A 19,189-nucleotide genomic window follows, 5' to 3' on the forward strand; every position below is an offset into this window, starting at 1 on the left:
TAGGCTGGGTATCGGTCGGTGGGTGGTGAGCAATTGTATTCACGCCCCTTGTTATTTCCCTTATCGTTATTATTATTGGTGGTAGCAGTAGTGGTTTTGTATTATACCTTAGTTACTGGACTGTTCTTATCTCAACCCGTGGGAGTTACATTCTTTCGATTCTCCTCCCAGTCCCTCCGGGAGCGGGGAGGGGAAGAAGGGGGGGAGTGAGCGAGCGGCTGCGTGGTTCTGAGTTACAAGCTGGGCTTAAAGCATGACAGTTCTTTTTGTGAGAGGTAGAGGGATCGATGCCCACATTGTCCACCAAGTATATCCAGGTCCCTGAGCGAAAGCAACCCCACGAGTGGGTTTGCCTTTACCTGAAGCAGGAATAACCCCCACTGTCTTCCCCAACAAATTCTTTATGTGCACCACAGGAACTTTATCCCCCTCTACAGTACGTAAATGTTCTGATTGGGATGGGCCAGCCCTGGTGGCAGATCCCCTCGTGTTGACCAACCAGGTGGCTTTTGGTAAATGTGTATCCCAGTGTTTGAAAGTCCCACCACCCATTGCTCTCAGCGTAGTATTAAAAAGCCCATTGTACCGTTCGATTTTCCCAGAGGCTGGTGCGTGGTAGGGGATGTGATATACCCACTCAATGCCATGCTCTTTGGCCCAAGTGTCTATAGGCTTGTTCCGGAAATGAGTCCCATTGTCTGACTCAATTCTCTCTGGGGTGCCGAGTCGCCACAAGACTTGTTTCTCAAGGCCCAGGATAGTGTTCCGGGCAGTGGCATGGGGCACAGCGTATGTTTCCAGCCATCCGGTGGTTGCTTCCACCATGGTAAGCACATAGGGCTTGCTTTGGCGGGTCGGTGGGAGCGTGATACAGTCAATCTGCCAGGCCTCCCCATATTTGTACTTCAGCCACTGTCCTCCATATCAGAGAGGCTGTAACCGCTTGGCTTGCTTAATTGCAGCACATGTTTCACATTCATGAATATCCTGGCCAATAGCATCCATTGTTAAGTCCACCCCTCGATCACGAGCCCATCCATATGTTGCATCTCTGCCTTGTTGGCCTGAGGTGTCATGGGCCCACCAGGCTAAAAATAATTCACCTTTATATTGCCAATCTAAACCCATCTGAGCCACTTCAATCTTAGCAGCTTCATCCACCTGTTGGTTGTTCTGATGTTCCTCAGCAGCCTGACTCTTGGGTACATGAGCACCTACATGGCATACCCTCACCACCAGGTTCTGCACCCGGGCAGCAATATCTTGCTACAGTGCAGCAGCCCAGATAGGTAGGTTTACCTCTGCATTGCCAGTTACTCTGCTTCCATTGCTGCAACCACCCCCACAGGGCATTTGCCACCATCCATGAGTCAGTAGAGAGAGAAAGTACTGGCCATTTTTCTCATTCGGCAATGTCCAAGGCCAGCTGGATGGCTTTCACCTCTGCAAACTGACTCAATTCACCCTCTCCTTCAGCAGATTCTGCATCTTGTCGTAGGGGACTCCATACAGCCGCCTTTCATCTCCAACGCTTTCCCTCAACAAGGCAGGACCCATCAGTAAACAAGCCATATTGCTTCTCACTTTCTGGCAGTTTATTATCCGGTGGGGCTTCTTCAGCATGCATCACCTCCTCCTCTGGTGACATTCCAAAATCTTTGCCCTCTGGCCAGTCCATGATGACTTCTAGGATTCCTGGACGACTGGGATTTTCAATTCAAGCTCATTGTGTGATCAGAGCAGCCCACTTTAATCCATGCAGCATCGGTTGCATGATGTGTAGAGCAGACCCTGCTTTTGAACATCCAGCCCAGCACAGGCAACCGGGGTGCCAGGAGGAGCTGTGCTTCAGTGCCAATCGCTTCTGAAGCAGCTCAAACCCCTTCATAGGCTGCCGGTATCTCTTTTTCAGTGGGAGTGTAGCTGGCCTCGGATCCTCTGTATCCCCAACTCCAAAAGCCGAGGGGTCGACCTCGAGTCTCCCCTGCCAGAGGCTCCAGGTAGGACCATTCTCCCCAGCTGCGGTGTAGAGCACATTTTTCACATCTTGCCCAGTTCGGAGTGGTCCAAGGGCTACTGCATGAACTCTCGCTCATTTAATTTGTTCAAAGGCTTGTTGTTGCTCAGGGCCCCGTTTGAAATCATTCTTTTTCTGGGTCGTGTGATAGAGAGGGCTGTAATTTGGGACGTGCATTCTCCAGAACCCCACAACGCCTAAGAAAGCTTGTGTTTCTTTCTTGTTAGTTGGTGGAGACATTGCTGTTATCTTGTTGATCACATCTGTGGGGATCTGGCGACGTCCATCTTGCCATTTTATTCCCCAAAATTGAATCTCCTGTGCGGGTCCCTTGACCTTGCTCCATTCTATGGCAAGACCGGCCTTAGGAAGGATTTGAATTATTTTCTTCCCTTTCTCAAAAGTTCTTCTGGCGTATCGCCCCACACGATGATGTCATCAATGAATTGCAGGTGCTCTGGAGCTTGCCCCTGTTCCAGTGAAGTCTGGATCAGTTCATGGCAGAGGTAGGGCTGTGTTTCCACCCCTGGGGCAGTCGATTCCAAGTGTACTGGACGCCCCTCCAAGTAAAAACAAACTGTGGCCTGCACTCTGTTGTGAAAGGGATTGAGAAAAATGCATTGGCAATATCACTTGTGGCATACCACTTAGCTGCCTTTGACTCCAGTTCATACTGAAGTTCTAGCATGTCCGGTACAGCAGCACTCAATGGTGGTGTGACTTCATTCAGGCCACAATAGTATACTGTTAAGTCTCCATTCTCCGTTAGACTTTCGCACTGGCCACATGGTCTCGGTTGGTGCGATATTGCCGCCGATGCACTGTTGTGGTCGCGATTGGCACTTGTTGTTCTTTGACCTTCAGCAACCCCACAGGAAAAGGGTCCTCTGAGAGACCAGGCAAGGTGGACAGCTGCTTAATTTCCTCCGTCTCCATGGCAGCTATACCAAAAGCACATCGGTACGCTTTTGGGTCTTTGAAGTACCCTCTCCTGAGACAGTCTATGCCAAGGATGCATGAAGCCTCTGGACCAGTCACAACAGCGTACTTTTGCCACTCCTTCCCAGTTAGAATGACCTCAGCCTCCAGTACAGTCAACTCTTGGGATCCTCCTGTCACTCCAGAAATATAAATGGGTTCCACCCCTTGATAGTTTGATGGCATCAGGGTACACTGTGCGCCGGTATCTACTAGAGCCTTATCCTTCTGTGGGACTGATGTGCCAGGCCATCTGATCCACACAGTCCAGTAAACCCGATTGTCCCTCTCCTCCACCTGGCTGGAGGCAGGGCCCTCTAATAGCGTCCATAGGATTCTCCACTTACATCTTGTAGAAAGGGATTAGAATTCCTTATCACAGGAGCTGGAGTAAAATCAGCTCTTCCACTCCATCTGGGAAACTGCTCACCAGAGACTGGAGCAGCTACTTTCTTGGGAGGATCATCCTTGACCGTTGTTCTCCTTTTCAAGTCACGCACCCGTTCCTCCAGAACTGAGGTAGGTTTTCCATCGCACTTTTTCATGTCTTTTCCGTGATCCCGCAGGTAAAACCATAGGGTGGCCCGTGGCATGTACCTCCTATATCTTCTCTCTCGGGCAGTAGGGCTCCTTCTGTTAATAGTTGAGACATGGGTTGGTACACGTGGGGAGCTGAATAGGTCGGATATAGATCATCTCTCAATTGTTTGAACTCCTGGGTCAGGAGTTTTTCCACAGCTGAAATGATGGAAGGGGTAAGATTGTCTTTGAACTCTCAGAATTAACGAGTCAGTTCACCCACTGTTGGTGGTGCTGCCTCACTCCAGATCATTGACGACAATGAGTGGGCATATTATGATGGTGCACTCCGTGTAAGTTTCTGCCGCATCGGTCGTGTACATTCAACTTCATCTGGATCTACAGATGCATTCCTGGCATCCGGCTTCTGAGAGATCATCTCTAGAATGGCTGATTCCCTCAGGGACTGGATGTCTCTCTCTATCGTGGTCCAGTTGGCTGAGCAACACATAACATCATCCTTGTAGGGAAACCTTTCCTTCACAGCTGCCAAGAGCCTCCTCCAAAGGCTGAGGGCTCGTTTCTCTTTTGAAATTGCTTTGTCAAGTCCTCCTTCCCTAGCAAGTGATCCCAGCTGCTTGGCTTCCCTACCTTCTAGTTCATGACCCTCGGCCCCATTGTCCCAGCATCGGAGCAACCAGGTGACGATGTGCTCAGCTGGAAGACAGCCAAAATCTTCTCGTATATTCCGCAGCTTGGTCGAGGTCCAGGATCGAGAAGTTACCTCTTCCTCTTCCTCTGATTCCCGTAGTAATAACTCATTCAGATGGCGTCCCCTCTAGTGCACGCATTGGGTCTTCATCTTTCTTCGCTGCACGGGTTGCTCTTTGTGGCTGTTGTTTGCTTTTCCTCTTCCTTACTGGGGCAACTGATATTGGCACGGATTGGTCCTTTGGTTTATCTGCAGTGTCTGTCACCGGGGTTGGAGTGGCTGCGCTGTCTGTCACTGGGGTTGGAGTGGCTGCAGAGTCTGTTGTTGGGGTTGGTACAGCTGCTGTTCTTGTCGCCGGTGTTGATGTACCTGCTGTGCTTGGAGTTGGGGTAGCTGCTGTGCCTGGGGTTTGAGTAGCTGCGTTGTCTGTTGATTTGCCATCAGATCCAGGGACATCTTTTTCCTGCTCCTTACAGAACAGGGCCCTATAGGCATAGGCCAAGCCCCAGCACGTTGCAGCAAGTTGTCCCTCTCTGGTATTGCCAGGACAACAGCACACCTCGTCTAAGTGTTCTGCTAATTTTTCCGGATTCCACATTTGTTCAGGAGTGAAACTCCAAAGCACTGGAGGGGCCAAATGGCCTAGGAGCTTGCCCATACAATCCCACACACCCTGCCACTCATGACTGTCCAGCCTTGGGGAAGATCTCTTGGTAGTATTCTTAAATAGTCATTTAACCTTAGACAAGACTCAAGCCCGACCCTGCTTAGCTTCCGAGATCGGACAAGATTGGGTGTTCTCAGGGTGGTCATGCCATAGGCAAAACATACATAGAGAGCATATGCAGCAACAAGCTGGTTCCCAGCAAAAGGAGCAGAGTGTTTTCAAGGGCATTGAAAGGATATTCAAGATCTTTAACTTTTCCAGAATCTACTCCTACTGTAAATAGCCTGGTGGGGGAGTGGAGGGTGTGAGGGAATATCTCCTCCATAGGTTGACTCCCTGAGGGAAGGAAACAGAAAGATGTGTAATTGTTAAAAATTCCCATTACATGCCTCCCATAGTATAGAGGTGATGACCACGCTGAGGACACATACCAGCCCAGTTACATCATCAATTATTCTACTGCATTACAAGTCATTACCATAAAGTACAGCGAAAGGAGAACCTTAGCCCAGGCCCCAAAGCCGGTAAACGTTAAAACAGCAAATACTGGCTGCAAGTAGGGTATGACATGCTGCTACTCCGAGATCAAGCGCAACAACTCCGAGAGAAAATAAATCAACATTGTGACAAGTGACTATTAATCCGAAACAATGAATGCTTATCACAAATACGATTAGACACACTCTGGTCAGATCTGTCCTTATCTCAACCCTCGTGCCCCACGTTGGGTGCCACAAAGAACTGTTGTGGTTTAAGCCCAGTCGGTAACTCAGAACCATGCAGCCGCTCACTCACTCCCCCCCTTCTTCCTCCCTCTGCTCCCAGAGGGATGGGGAGGAGAATCGAAAGAATGTAAATCCCATGGGTTGAGATAAGAACAGTCCAGTAACTAAGGTATGATATAAAACCACTACTGCTACCACCAATAATAATAATGATAAGGGAAATAATGAGGGGAGGGAATACAATTGCTCACCACCCACTGACCGATACCCAGCCCAACCTGAGCAGCGATCTGGGACTTCCAGGTAACTCCCCCCAGTTTATATACTGGGCATGACGTGCTGTGGTATGGAATACCCCTTTGGCTAGTTTGGGTCAGGTGTCCTGTCTCTGATTCCTCACGGTTTCTTGTACCCCTCCTCACTGGCAGAGCATGAGACTGAAAAGTCCTTGATCAGAGTAAACATTGCTTAGCAAGAACTGAAAACATCGGTGTGTTATCAGCACTGTTCCCAGACTAAAGTTGAAAACATAGCACTGCACCCACTACTAAGAAGGAGAAAAATGACTGTTACTGCTGAACCCAGGACAGTCTCTCATGCTCTGCCAGTGAGGAGGGGCACAAGAAGCCAGGAGGAAGCAGAGACAGGACACATGACCCAAACTAGACAAAGGGGTATTCCATACCACAGCACGTCATGCCCAGTATATAAACTGGGGGGAGTTACCCAGAAGGCCCAGATTGCTGCTTGGGTCGGGCTGGGTATCACTCGGTGGGTGGTGAGCAACTGTATTGTGCATCACTTGTGTTTGTTGTTTTTTTCCCTTTCCCTCATTAGTTTTATATTCCCTCCCCTTGTTATTTCCCTTATCATTATTACTATTGGTGGTAGCAGTAGTAGTTTTGTATTATACCTTACTTACTGGACTGTTCTTATCTCAACCCATAGGAATTACATTCTTTCGATTCTCTTCCCCATCCCTCCAGGAGCAGGGGGAGGAAGAAGGGGGGGGGATTGAGTGAGCAGCTGCGTGGATCTAGGTTACCAGCTGGGCTTAAACCATGACAATAGAATATCCCAAATCTGCAGCTGCATGATTCAGCATTCTGGATACAAAAAAATATACGTTATAATATAGTATCATTTATTGTATATACTATATAGCCAAATAAGTTTTGTGTAGAACAGAGGTAATTCTGGAACTAAAATTCAAGGTCAATCCCATGATGTATATCATTAACAGCATGGAAATATGAATGAACTGGAGCTATTTCTTTCTGCAGGCTTCAGAGTGCACTGCCACTAGACTCAGGACTTAGGAGACAGGGCACACCCAGTGACACCTGCCAAATCAGTGGAAAAATCTTGAAGCTTTCTTTTCGCTCCTTCCTTCTTTTTTGGTGGACAGTGTATTGGAGGATTGCTCTCGTAGCAGAATGACATCCTAAGTGTAATTATTGAAAATGCAGGTTGCCACATCATTCCCTCTTCATGATATATTAAGAAATGAGTATGCATTCCACCAGGTTGTGTAGCATCACACCACTGATGTGTTATCAGCAGATGTTTTCTTTGACATGTTGTGCTGCAGTTCAGCACACGAATCCACACTTTTCAGTGATGGTACTTTCAAGATATACCAGAGAAGACAGTGAGGCAGTTATCAAGAACCCTAAATGCATTTAAGGCTCTGTTGCAAATAAAGGTTGAAAGAAGACATTTCCAGACTACAGCATACTTTCCAATGAGAAAGATTAGTCAAGCCTATATTTGCCTGACACAGAAAAAGCTTCAGACTCCCAGCGTACTTACCCAGAACAATGCACCTCAAAATCTGATCAAGGTTTTTCCCTAGCAGGCAAAATCCCAATCAGATCCTCTGATACCAGGAGCAGTGAGGTGACTTCTAATCCAAAATGCTGAATAAAAAGGCCAAAGCATTCCCTCTGAACATCTAAAACTGTAAGTGGGTGTTATGCTTAGTGGCAAGAGATAGCAGCAACAGAGCTATGCAGCAGCAACTATACGATAGAAGCATCAAGAAGAGACTAAAGAGCATTTCTTCAGAGAAAGGATGACATCAAATGTCTTGAGGGCATAAGTTTTATCTATTTGCTCTATAAATTTAAAAAATTGAATTAAATGCAGCCAATTTACTTCTGACACAACTAAAAATTAGATAGCATTAGGAAAGTGCAATGCTGAAGAGGCTCTGAATGACAAAGCATCTGCCTCAATAGTTCTCCCTAGGAGACAATGGTAGCAATAAAGATGAACAGGTCATGGTGAAGCTGGTTAGCTGTGATGAGGCAGCCCTTTACCACAGTCAGTCATGAAAAAACAATCAAGAGAAATAGCCAACTAAAGCAACAATAGTTGAGAAAACAACAATAGAGACAAGTTAAGTCTTAGCTGGACTGCTAAACCTCACCTACATAGCAAGGCTGCTACCAATCCCCCTTTTCAAGATCTCTTTCTCCCTTCTAACAATGGTAGATTTCTAATATTTCTGCTTTCACCAGCCCAAAACAAAAATATGTTACAAAATCATGTAGTGATTGAATTTAACAAACTATAGGGTCAGTGATAATTTTCTTTGTGCTTCATACCACTATTATGGCAACAGGGCTTTTTTTTCCCCCCTCTCCGTGCACACTGCAATCTATTGTATCAGAAACCACATCGAGAACTTATAAAACTGTCATTCCACTCATGATACCTTCCTGTATTGCTGTCTAAAGAAAAGGACAAATAAACAGTGAGTCATAGCATGCCGTAGCTGGACAATAATGAGGCTGAGCTCTCAGGTATTAACCTTATTACACATACCTTTTTCTTTGTTTAAATATATATGTGCATATAAAGTTTAAGTCCTGAAAAAATTCTCCAGTCAAGAGAAGTCTCTTTGCGTAAAGTTCGACACAATAAGCACAGCTGCATTCTTGCTCAGGGAATCTTTGCCACTGAGAAGGAAAACGCCCCGAATTATGCTGGTTTGGTTTTGCGGTGGGGGGACAATGGTTTGCTGGGGAACCGAGGGAAACGCCGAACAGCCGCCCCACAGCCAGGCCGCCCCAGCCCCAGACGCGATTTTGTTGGGATTTTTTCGGCGGCGCGGACGCCCTTTGTCTGTTCTGGGCTGCCATAGGGACCGCAGTGCGGACTGCGTCACGCCCACCACTTACTGTCTCCGGGCAGATGGGCTTGGCGGCGCTGCGGGCGCTCGGCTCCTACCGCAGCCCCTCCGCCCCAGCTGCTAGCAGTGGGGCAGACGCTCCTGGGGATAGACAGCAGGGCGCGGTACGCGCCGAGCCGCCCGGGAATCTTTGTGCGGGCAGCGGCAGGGAGCCGCCTCCGGACGCTGCACGGGGCCCGGCCCACAGCCGCTAACCGCCGCGGGCAGCTACCCTACGCTCGCACCCGACGGAGGGGCGCGGAGTCCGGTGGGGCGGGAGGGGCGTGCGCGCAGACGGGACGAGGAGCCCCTCGTGAAATAAAAAGAAGAAACCAGAGACCACGACTTCGCAGCTCATGTGTGTGTGTGGTTTTGCGTGTATCGGCCCGACCACGAGCAAGAGGTGGCCGACCCCCCCGTCTCGCCAGCTGAGCCCGGGCAGCACCCCCGCTCGCTCCGCGCGGAAGGGGAAGAAAACGGAGAATGGTTGCCTGCCCGCCGTAGTACCCCGCCAGGCCGGGAGGCCCCGCCGCGGACGCTTCCGAGGGGAAGGCGTCGGCGGGAGGGTGGGGGGGGGGAAGCTCTTCCCTGCGGCGGCCCCGCTCCCTGCCGCCTCACCTCGCTCAATGTTGGCGATAGCCCGCCGCAGGTGCTCCTCGGTTACCAGCTCTCCGATGACCACCAGCAGGTAAAATTTGCTGTCCAGGAAGCGGTGCGAGAGGCTGGGCGAAAGGGAGGTGGGGTTGGGGATGCTACAGGAAGGCTCCGAGTCCATTTCCACCACCACGTTGGCTATCCCTGGCGCCCCGCTCCGCGGTGCTGAGAGGAGGAGGGCCACTCAGTTGCGGCTCCGCAGGAGGGAAAGAGTAAGGGCTGTTAGAGGCGGTGGCGCTTTTATACGGAGACGGTGCAGGGCAGGGACCTGCAGAGAAGGAGGAGGAGCAGCAGCAGCAGCAATAATAATAATAATACGTAGCTTTGGGATATGCCTTTATTTCAATCACCAACAAGAGCATCTGGTCTCTGGAGTGTGGAAAGGGGCTTTCCAAGGTTAGGGGCTGTTTACAGAATAGACTGGTTGTGGTTCCCGAACATAAAGGTAAAACAATTACTTGACTCACAAGCACAGCAGGTTAAATGCATTTCTCTGAGAAATGCATTCCAGTATACAAAATGCATATGTGCTTTTTAGCACTTTCTTATTTTAAGAAAAAATGAATACATACATAACTGGAAAATTGTCTGTGGATTTTAAAAGTAAAAGGTGAAATTAATGTACTGTGTCAAAGAAGAAAACATACAGATAGCTAATACAGATATATTGAAATAACCTGCTGATGTAGTCCTCTATTTATATTGCTCTGTAAAAGAATATGCAGCTAGAACATGGTATAATAAAAGGTGAACTGTTACAGTCAAACCGTATTGTGATGGGAGATGTTTCACACATTAAAACCTTAAGGACAAGAGGCTGCCTTTGGAAGAAAATGGTCTTATGCTAACCTTTTTAGGGGATGCAGACCTCTGCCCTTGTGTATTCACAAGCATATGCTGCTTCATCTGAGATGGAAGTCAGACAAGAAAAGATGCTTTAACCTCATGGATATGTCTCTGAGAAAGCTGGAGGTTCCCAGCTCCATGGTCAGTGTTCACACTATAACTTGCCCTGTTGGAGCCTCACTCCAGTAGTTTTGTTTGTCATCACCTTTCTGTATCTGTGTCGATCTGGAAATCCAATTTTATTCTGCAATAAGGAGTATATCAACAGATCCACTGCTGGGTGAAATGTGGAGATATGCTGTATAAAACTGACTCAGCGTCATGTGACCCTCAACGTTTGAAAGTCATATCAGCTTCCTAGCTGCAGCTAAATCACATAAGTATGCCACTTCAGTAGAAAAAATAGCAAAACACATGTGGACTATGGATATATGTCTTGCTGTTTTAAAGAGACAATGATACCCATTGCTGTCTGGCTTTTTGTTTGCTTTGGTTTGGTTTTGTTCCTTTAGTATTTTTAATACCAAATTGGTATCCCACAATCGAACATAGTCAAACATTACACATAGAGCTGTATTTTTCTTCCAGATCTGGTATTTTTTTTTAAGTAGACAGGTGATTTTAAATAAAGTGCTTGAAGTCTAAAACTAGAACATATTTCCTGATGATGCATGCCATATGTTACCCACTAATATTCAGGTTTTGTTCAAGTCTTATCTTTAAGTTTTAAATGAGGTTTCAGTGATGCACAAACCCTTAGCCTGGCCCTTTGTCCAAGGCAAGATGTTACTCCTGGCATAAAAAAAAATACATATTCCACGTGCATTACTTCAGACCAATTTAAGAACTTTAATAATAAAACTATAATAATAATACATAGCTTTGGGATATGCCTTTATTTCAATCACCAAGAGCATCTGGTCTCTGGAGTGCGGAAGGGGCTTACAGTTTGGCCTACAAGGATGCTGGAGAGGGACTCATCATCAGGGACTGTAGCAATAGGACAAGGGGTAATGGGTTTAAACTTAAACTGGGGAAGTTCAGGTTATATATAAGGAAGAAGTTCTTTACTGTGAGGGTGGTGAGGCACTGGAACAGGTTGCCCAAAGAAGTGGTAAATGCTCCATCCCTGGCAGTGTTCAAGGCCAGGTTGGACAGAGCCTTGGGTGACATGGTCTAGGGTGAGGCGTCCCTGCCCATGACAGGGGGGTTGGAACTAGATGATCTTAAAGTCCTTTCCAACCCTAACCATTCTATGATTCTATGAAAGTGGTTCAGAAGGCTCTTGCATAGTCTGTCTTCACTGAGTGAAATGTTAATCTGAAGACTGCACAATGAGTCATGAAGTGGGTTCATAAAGTGGGTAGGTTTTCATAAGGAAAGGCAATAAGACATATTTTAGAGATCAAGCTTTGCCAGCTTAGACCAGACATCACAGAATCACAGAATGGCTGAGGTTGGAAGGGACCTCTGGAGGCCATCTTGTCCAACCCTGCTCAAGCAGGGCCACATAGAGCAGGTTGCCCAGGACCATGTCCAGATGGCTTTTGAATATCTCCAAGGATGGAGACTCCACAGTCTCTCTGGGCAACCTGTGCCAGTGCTTGATCACCCTCACAGTGAAAAAGTGTTTCCTGATGCATGATGAAGTCAATAATATGCCACCAATATTATAGCAAATAATGCCCATAACATTTTGTACCTCGCCTGCTGTCTTCCCAGTGTGACCTATTGTCACTCAATACTCCCACTCCCTCATGTGACCCTACACTCTTAATTTCCTGCAGTCAGCAGCTTCACTCTCCCCACATGGTTCAGCCTTTACCTCCCAGAGTCACCTCCTTGTGTTGCTCCTTTATGGCAACTCAGCAGAGCATGCAGCAACAGCACAGGCACAGAGGGACAGTCAACATGTCGCTCTGACCCCAGCAGAGCAGATGTGTCATTCTGCAGCCACTGGCCATGATGTGATTAGTCAGGAGCCCTGCATGTCCCTGCAAGAACCAGGATGTGTGGTTCACAAAGACAACTCCTCTTGCCTTCCCCCATTTTTTTAGACAGGGAGGCATCCTCATTCATAACAGAAGCATGCTCAAGCTGGCACTGCTGGAGGAGCTTTTCCTACAGCAGTGATACAGCAAAAGCCAGAGGCATGAGAACGCTGTACCTGATTGAGCAGCAAGGGACTCAGACTCAGGGAAAGACATTCTAAGAGGGGGAAATATTTATTTTACTTTGTAGGATGGCAAGCTTTATGTTTAACTACATGCTAACTAAAAATTACTTAGCTGACATTCATTTCAAGTATTTTAAATTATATTACTTCAATTTTAATGGCTATTTTTTTAAACAGCAAAAGCAAAAAAGTTTTTATTTGCTTGTGGAGAAATATCAATTTCATTTGGTATTTCTGCTGTTTTCCACTCCTCCCACTTTCCCCATAGAAAAGGAGGAGTTAAATATTTTTTTTTAAATTGAGGAAAGCAGCACTATTGCTTTAAAAAATAAAATTTTCTCTCACTTTCAACTTTCTCTCTTGAAGTCAGATAAAAATAGCACCAAGTAACATTTTGCTTTAGTTTCCAATTGAAAAAGTGGTTTGTTTGATGGGTTTTGTTTTGTTTTCCAAGTATTTTCCCCCTTTTGTTCAGTGGAAAAAGAAATTAGAAGTAAAAACAGGAGGAAAGTGGAAAAATACTTTATTTCACTTCAGTGAGTATGAAATGGGAGATAAAAAGGAATTTCCTCTTGACTATTAAAAAAAAGACAAATTAGAAATTCTTTTGAATAAATTTATCCTGTTTTTTTTATGAAAACCACATAGTTTTACATTAAAATAAAAAAGATTTCTTCTCCACTGTTGGAGAGAAAATAGCACAGTTTTAAGTAATTAGATCCTGTTTACTAGTTGGGATGACACTTAAAAATCAGTGATAAATTATAATAAAGACATTGAAAGCAATTATATCCATTGTATTACAAAGCTGGATGTATAATTAAAATATCATCATCAACAAAACTAATGGCAAGAGAATGTGAAACCGCATCAGGCAGTAGTTTTGAGTTTCCTTTGAGCAGTTTTGAACCCTTCTGAAGAGAGAGAATAATTGCCTGTTGATATGGGATATGTCTTGGGTTTAAGGCAGTAGGTTCTACTGGGTTTTAATTCTTGTCAAAGTATTACAAGTTACAGAATTATATTTGGCTTCTAGGGACAAAATATAATTTCTATCACACCAGCCTGAGGAGCACTGCTGTGCAAAGGCTCAACATATGCTTCCTTTCAAGCCAGTTTTAAAGATCACTCAATTTAAGAGGGAGATGAATCAAGCCATGGGTTTTGAATGGCTACATTTACACTATCATCTGCTTACTTTTGGGGGTGGCTGGAAGCTGAGAGTTCCTGCAAGGTGGCATTGGCCACCATACAGCCTACATTCAGCCTGGGCACAGGCTGCTTGAAACCCATCTGCCCTTGCAGCACGCTCTGTCACTGACCCCATTGGAAGACCATCAGCTGTCTTGTATACCAGGTGTTAGTCTTGTAACTCACTGCAGGCACAAAGGAGAAAAATATCTATGAGCTCTCGGTATCCTAGCTACTTGGGTGGCAAAAGCACATGGAGGTGCTCTAGAGCAAAGAGCATTTTTTTTTTGGTTTTCCTCCCAGTCTGAATCATCTAAAGCTGCTTCTGGGGACCCAACAGCAAGTAGGTATTTTACATTATATTTTCATCAAGCTTTAAGGCCTGCCTCAAAATACTTTGCAGAGGTTGCCCAGCTCTGCTAGTTCTGTAGGATTTAAAACAAAGTATTTTACAAGGGTCCCTTCTCATGTTGATTTGAGCACACTACAACAGAATTGCCATATTGCTACTGCATAGAGAATAGGAAGAAAAAAATCCAGGCAAGCACTGACAGGTTTGTATGAGAACATGGAAACTGGGGAACTGCTGGATCTGTCTACTGCACAGGTCCAGCAGATCATGGTCCTGCACTGGGAACATCCCAGTTCTTCAAGGCCACATCAATTTCATGTAACCTGTAGCTGCAACCAGGGTAGTGTGGTATTCTGTACCCTTGCTCAAGACTTTTTATGCATGCACACTACATTCCTGCAGGGGTATTTATGTGGCCTTTCATTCTAGTTCGCTTTCAGAGACTCTGGATTTCACCTAAAGATGTGTAATAATACAATGAAATGTGGCCTATTCTTATGAGAATAAATTGTGACACGGATATTGCCTAAACAGGTTTTAGTCATTCTACAAATGTACCCTTTAGTCTTACTACTACGATAATCGAGTTCTTTAACTATTTGAACTACAAAAAAAAAAAACCCTCATACTTTTTCCATAGAACGTGATATGCTTACAGAATAAAGAGGAGGAATGGTTAACTTCCTTTTGTATGTCTCCCAAAACAAAACACCAGAGTTGTTCATTCAGACCACATGCAAGACTGACCATCTGCTTCCTTTCCATCTTCTTACACTTCATATTGTGGCTTATAGCAACATTACTATCAGTACATTTTTGCAGCATTATTTTGGCTTGATTTTTGCTTCCCTTTGGTTTCTACATATTTATCTGTCTATTCCATGCACTCCAATAGGTTAATACAAATTAAAGATGATTTAATGAGGTTTTTCCTATTCTTTTCTTTCTTTCTACTATCTGCTCTTTAAGTTAATAAGTCATTCCTAGTCACCATTTGTCCTGGGTTCAGCAGTAGCAGTCATTTTTCTCCTTCTTAATAGCGGGTGCAGTGCTATGTTTTTGACTTTAGTCTGGGAACAGTGCAACAGACAGCAATACAGGAAGGTATCATGAGTGGAATGACAGTTTTATAAGTTCTCGATGTGGTTTCTGATACAATAGATTGCAGTGTGCACGGAGAGGGGGGAAAAAAAAGCCCTGTTGCCATAATAGTGGTATGAAGCACAAAGAAAATTATCACTGACCCTATAGTTTGTTAAATTCAATCACTACATGATTTTGTAACATATTTTTGTTTTGGGCTGGTGAAAGCAGAAATATTAGAAATCTACCATTGTTAGAAGGGAGAAAGAGATCTTGAAAAGGGGGATTGGTAGCAGCCTTGCTATGTAGGTGAGGTTTAGCAGTCCAGCTAAGACTTAACTTGTCTCTATTGTTGTTTTCTCAACTATTGTTGCTTTAGTTGGCTATTTCTCTTGATTGTTTTTTCATGACTGACTGTGGTAAAGGGCTGCCTCATCACAGCTAACCAGCTTCACCATGACCTGTTCATCTTTATTGCTACCATTGTCTCCTAGGGAGAACTATTGAGGCAGATGCTTTGTCATTCAGAGCCTCTTCAGCATTGCACTTTCCTAATGCTATCTAATTTTTAGTTGTGTCAGAAGTAAATTGGCTGCATTTAATTCAATTTTTTAAATTTATAGAGCAAATAGATAAAACTTATGCCCTCAAGACATTTGATGTCATCCTTTCTCTGAAGAAATGCTCTTTAGTCTCTTCTTGATGCTTCTATCGTATAGTTGCTGCTGCATAGCTCTGTTGCTGCTATCTCTTGCCACTAAGCATAACACCCACTTACAGTTTTAGATGTTCAGAGGGAATGCTTTGGCCTTTTTATTCAGCATTTTGGATTAGAAGTCACCTCACTGCTCCTGGTATCAGAGGATCTGATTGGGATTTTGCCTGCTAGGGAAAAACCTTGATCAGATTTTGAGGTGCATTGTTCTGGGTAAGTACGCTGGGAGTCTGAAGCTTTTTCTGTGTCAGGCAAATATAGGCTTGACTAATCTTTCTCATTGGAAAGTATGCTGTAGTCTGGAAATGTCTTCTTTCAACCTTTATTTGCAACAGAGCCTTAAATGCATTTAGGGTTCTTGATAACTGCCTCACTGTCTTCTCTGGTATATCTTGAAAGTACCATCACTGAAAAGTGTGGATTCGTGTGCTGAACTGCAGCACAACATGTCAAAGAAAACATCTGCTGATAACACATCAGTGGTGTGATGCTACACAACCTGGTGGAATGCATACTCATTTCTTAATATATCATGAAGAGGGAATGATGTGGCAACCTGCATTTTCAATAATTACACTTAGGATGTCATTCTGCTACGAGAGCAATCCTCCAATACACTGTCCACCAAAAAAGAAGGAAGGAGCGAAAAGAAAGCTTCAAGATTTTTCCACTGATTTGGCAGGTGTCACTGGGTGTGCCCTGTCTCCTAAGTCCTGAGTCTAGTGGCAGTGCACTCTGAAGCCTGCAGAAAGAAATAGCTCCAGTTCATTCATATTTCCATGCTGTTAATGATATACATCATGGGATTGACCTTGAATTTTAGTTCCAGAATTACCTCTGTTCTACACAAAACTTATTTGGCTATATAGTATATACAATAAATGATACTATATTATAACGTATATTTTTTTGTATCCAGAATGCTGAATCATGCAGCTGCAGATTTGGGATATTCTATTGTCATGGTTTAAGCCCAGCTGGTAACCTAGATCCACGCAGCTGCTCACTCAATCCCCCCCCCTTCTTCCTCCCCCTGCTCCTGGAGGGATGGGGAAGAGAATCGAAAGAATGTAATTCCTATGGGTTGAGATAAGAACAGTCCAGTAAGTAAGGTATAATACAAAACTACTACTGCTACCACCAATAGTAATAATGATAAGGGAAATAACAAGGGGAGGGAATATAAAACTAATGAGGGAAAGGGAAAAAAACAACAAACACAAGTGATGCACAATACAGTTGCTCACCACCCACCGAGTGATACCCAGCCCGACCCAAGCAGCAATCTGGGCCTTCTGGGTAACTCCCCCCAGTTTATATACTGGGCATGACGTGCTGTGGTATGGAATACCCCTTTGTCTAGTTTGGGTCATGTGTCCTGTCTCTGCTTCCTCCTGGCTTCTTGTGCCCCTCCTCACTGGCAGAGCATGAGAGACTGTCCTGGGTTCAGCAGTAACAGTCATTTTTCTCCTTCTTAGTAGTGGGTGCAGTGCTATGTTTTCAACTTTAGTCTGGGAACAGTGCTGATAACACACCGATGTTTTCAGTTCTTGCTAAGCAATGTTTACTCTGATCAAGGACTTTTCAGTCTCATGCTCTGCCAGTGAGGAGGGGTACAAGAAACCGTGAGGAATCAGAGACAGGACACCTGACCCAAACTAGCCAAAGGGGTATTCCATACCACAGCACGTCATGCCCAGTATATAAACTGGGGGGAGTTACCTGGAAGTCCCAGATCGCTGCTCAGGTTGGGCTGGGTATCGGTCAGTGGGTGGTGAGCAATTGTATTCCCTCCCCTCATTATTTCCCTTATCATTATTATTATTGGTGGTAGCAGTAGTGGTTTTATATCATACCTTAGTTACTGGACTGTTCTTATCTCAACCCATGGGATTTACATTCTTTCGATTCTCCTCCCCATCCCTCTGGGAGCAGAGGGAGGAAGAAGGGGGGGAGTGAGTGAGCGGCTGCATGGTTCTGAGTTACCGACTGGGCTTAAACCACAACAGTTCTTTGTGGCACCCAACGTGGGGCACGAGGGTTGAGATAAGGACAGATCTGACCAGAGTGTGTCTAATCGTATTTGTGATAAGCATTCATTGTTTCGGATTAATAGTCACTTGTCACAATGTTGATTTATTTTCTCTCGGAGTTGTTGCGCTTGATCTCGGAGTAGCAGCATGTCATACCCTACTTGCAGCCAGTATTTGCTGTTTTAACGTTTACCGGCTTTGGGGCCTGGGCTAAGGTTCTCCTTTCGCTGTACTTTATGGTAATGACTTGTAATGCAGTAGAATAATTGATGATGTAACTGGGCTGGTATGTGTCCTCAGCGTGGTCATCACCTCTATACTATGGGAGGCATGTAATGGGAATTTTTAACAATTACACATCTTTCTGTTTCCTTCCCTCAGGGAGTCAACCTATGGAGGAGATATTCCCTCACACCCTCCACTCCCCCACCAGGCTATTTACAGTAGGAGTAGATTCTGGAAAAGTTAAAGATCTTGAATATCCTTTCAATGCCCTTGAAAACACTCTGCTCCTTTTGCTGGGAACCAGCTTGTTGCTGCATATGCTCTCTATGTATGTTTTGCCTATGGCATGACCACCCTGAGAACACCCAATCTTGTCCGATCTCGGAAGCTAAGCAGGGTCGGGCTTGAGTCTTGTCTAAGGTTAAATGACTATTTAAGAATACTACCAAGAGATCTTCCCCAAGGCTGGACAGTCATGAGTGGCAGGGTGTGTGGGATTGTATGGGCAAGCTCCTAGGCCATTTGGCCCCTCCAGTGCTTTGGAGTTTCACTCCTGAACAAATGTGGAATCCGGAAAAATTAGCAGAACACTTAGACGAGGTGTGCTGTTGTCCTGGCAATACCAGAGAGGGACAACTTGCTGCAACGTGCTGGGGCTTGGCCTATGCCTATAGGGCCCTGTTCTGTAAGGAGCAGGAAAAAGATGTCCCTGGATCTGATGGCAAATCAACAGACAACGCAGCTACTCAAACCCCAGGCACAGCAGCTACCCCAACTCCAAGCACAGCAGGTACATCAACACCGGCGACAAGAACAGCAGCTGTACCAACCCCAACAACAGACTCTGCAGCCACTCCAACCCCAGTGACAGACAGCGCAGCCACTCCAACCCCGGTGACAGACACTGCAGATAAACCAAAGGACCAATCCGTGCCAATATCAGTTGCCCTAGTAAGGAAGAGGAAAAGCAAACAACAGCCACAAAGAGCAACCCGTGCAGCGAAGAAAGATGAAGACCCAATGCGTGCACTAGAGGGGACGCCATCTGAATGAGTTATTACTACGGGAATCAGAGGAAGAGGAAGAGGTAACTTCTCGATCCTGGACCTCGACCAAGCTGC

The 19,189-nt window shown here is 45.5% G+C and overlaps 1 protein-coding gene across 1 annotated transcript in view; it reads right to left on the reverse strand.

Moving 5' to 3' along the window:
* The window catches only part of LOC115619168 (microtubule-associated protein 1B-like), a 99,361-nt gene extending 89,759 nt beyond the window's left edge, over window positions 1-9,602 (reverse strand). The window contains exon 1 of the mRNA XM_030511216.1: window positions 9,412-9,602. Within this exon, the coding sequence (XP_030367076.1) occupies window positions 9,412-9,568 (157 nt within the window). The 5' untranslated portion in view covers window positions 9,569-9,602. The remainder of the gene's footprint in view (window positions 1-9,411) is intronic.
* Between the last annotated feature and the right edge of the window lie 9,587 nt (window positions 9,603-19,189).

This window comes from Strigops habroptila, chromosome W (genome assembly GCF_004027225.2).
Source record: "Strigops habroptila isolate Jane chromosome W, bStrHab1.2.pri, whole genome shotgun sequence".
Lineage (NCBI taxonomy): Eukaryota > Metazoa > Chordata > Aves > Psittaciformes > Psittacidae > Strigops > Strigops habroptila.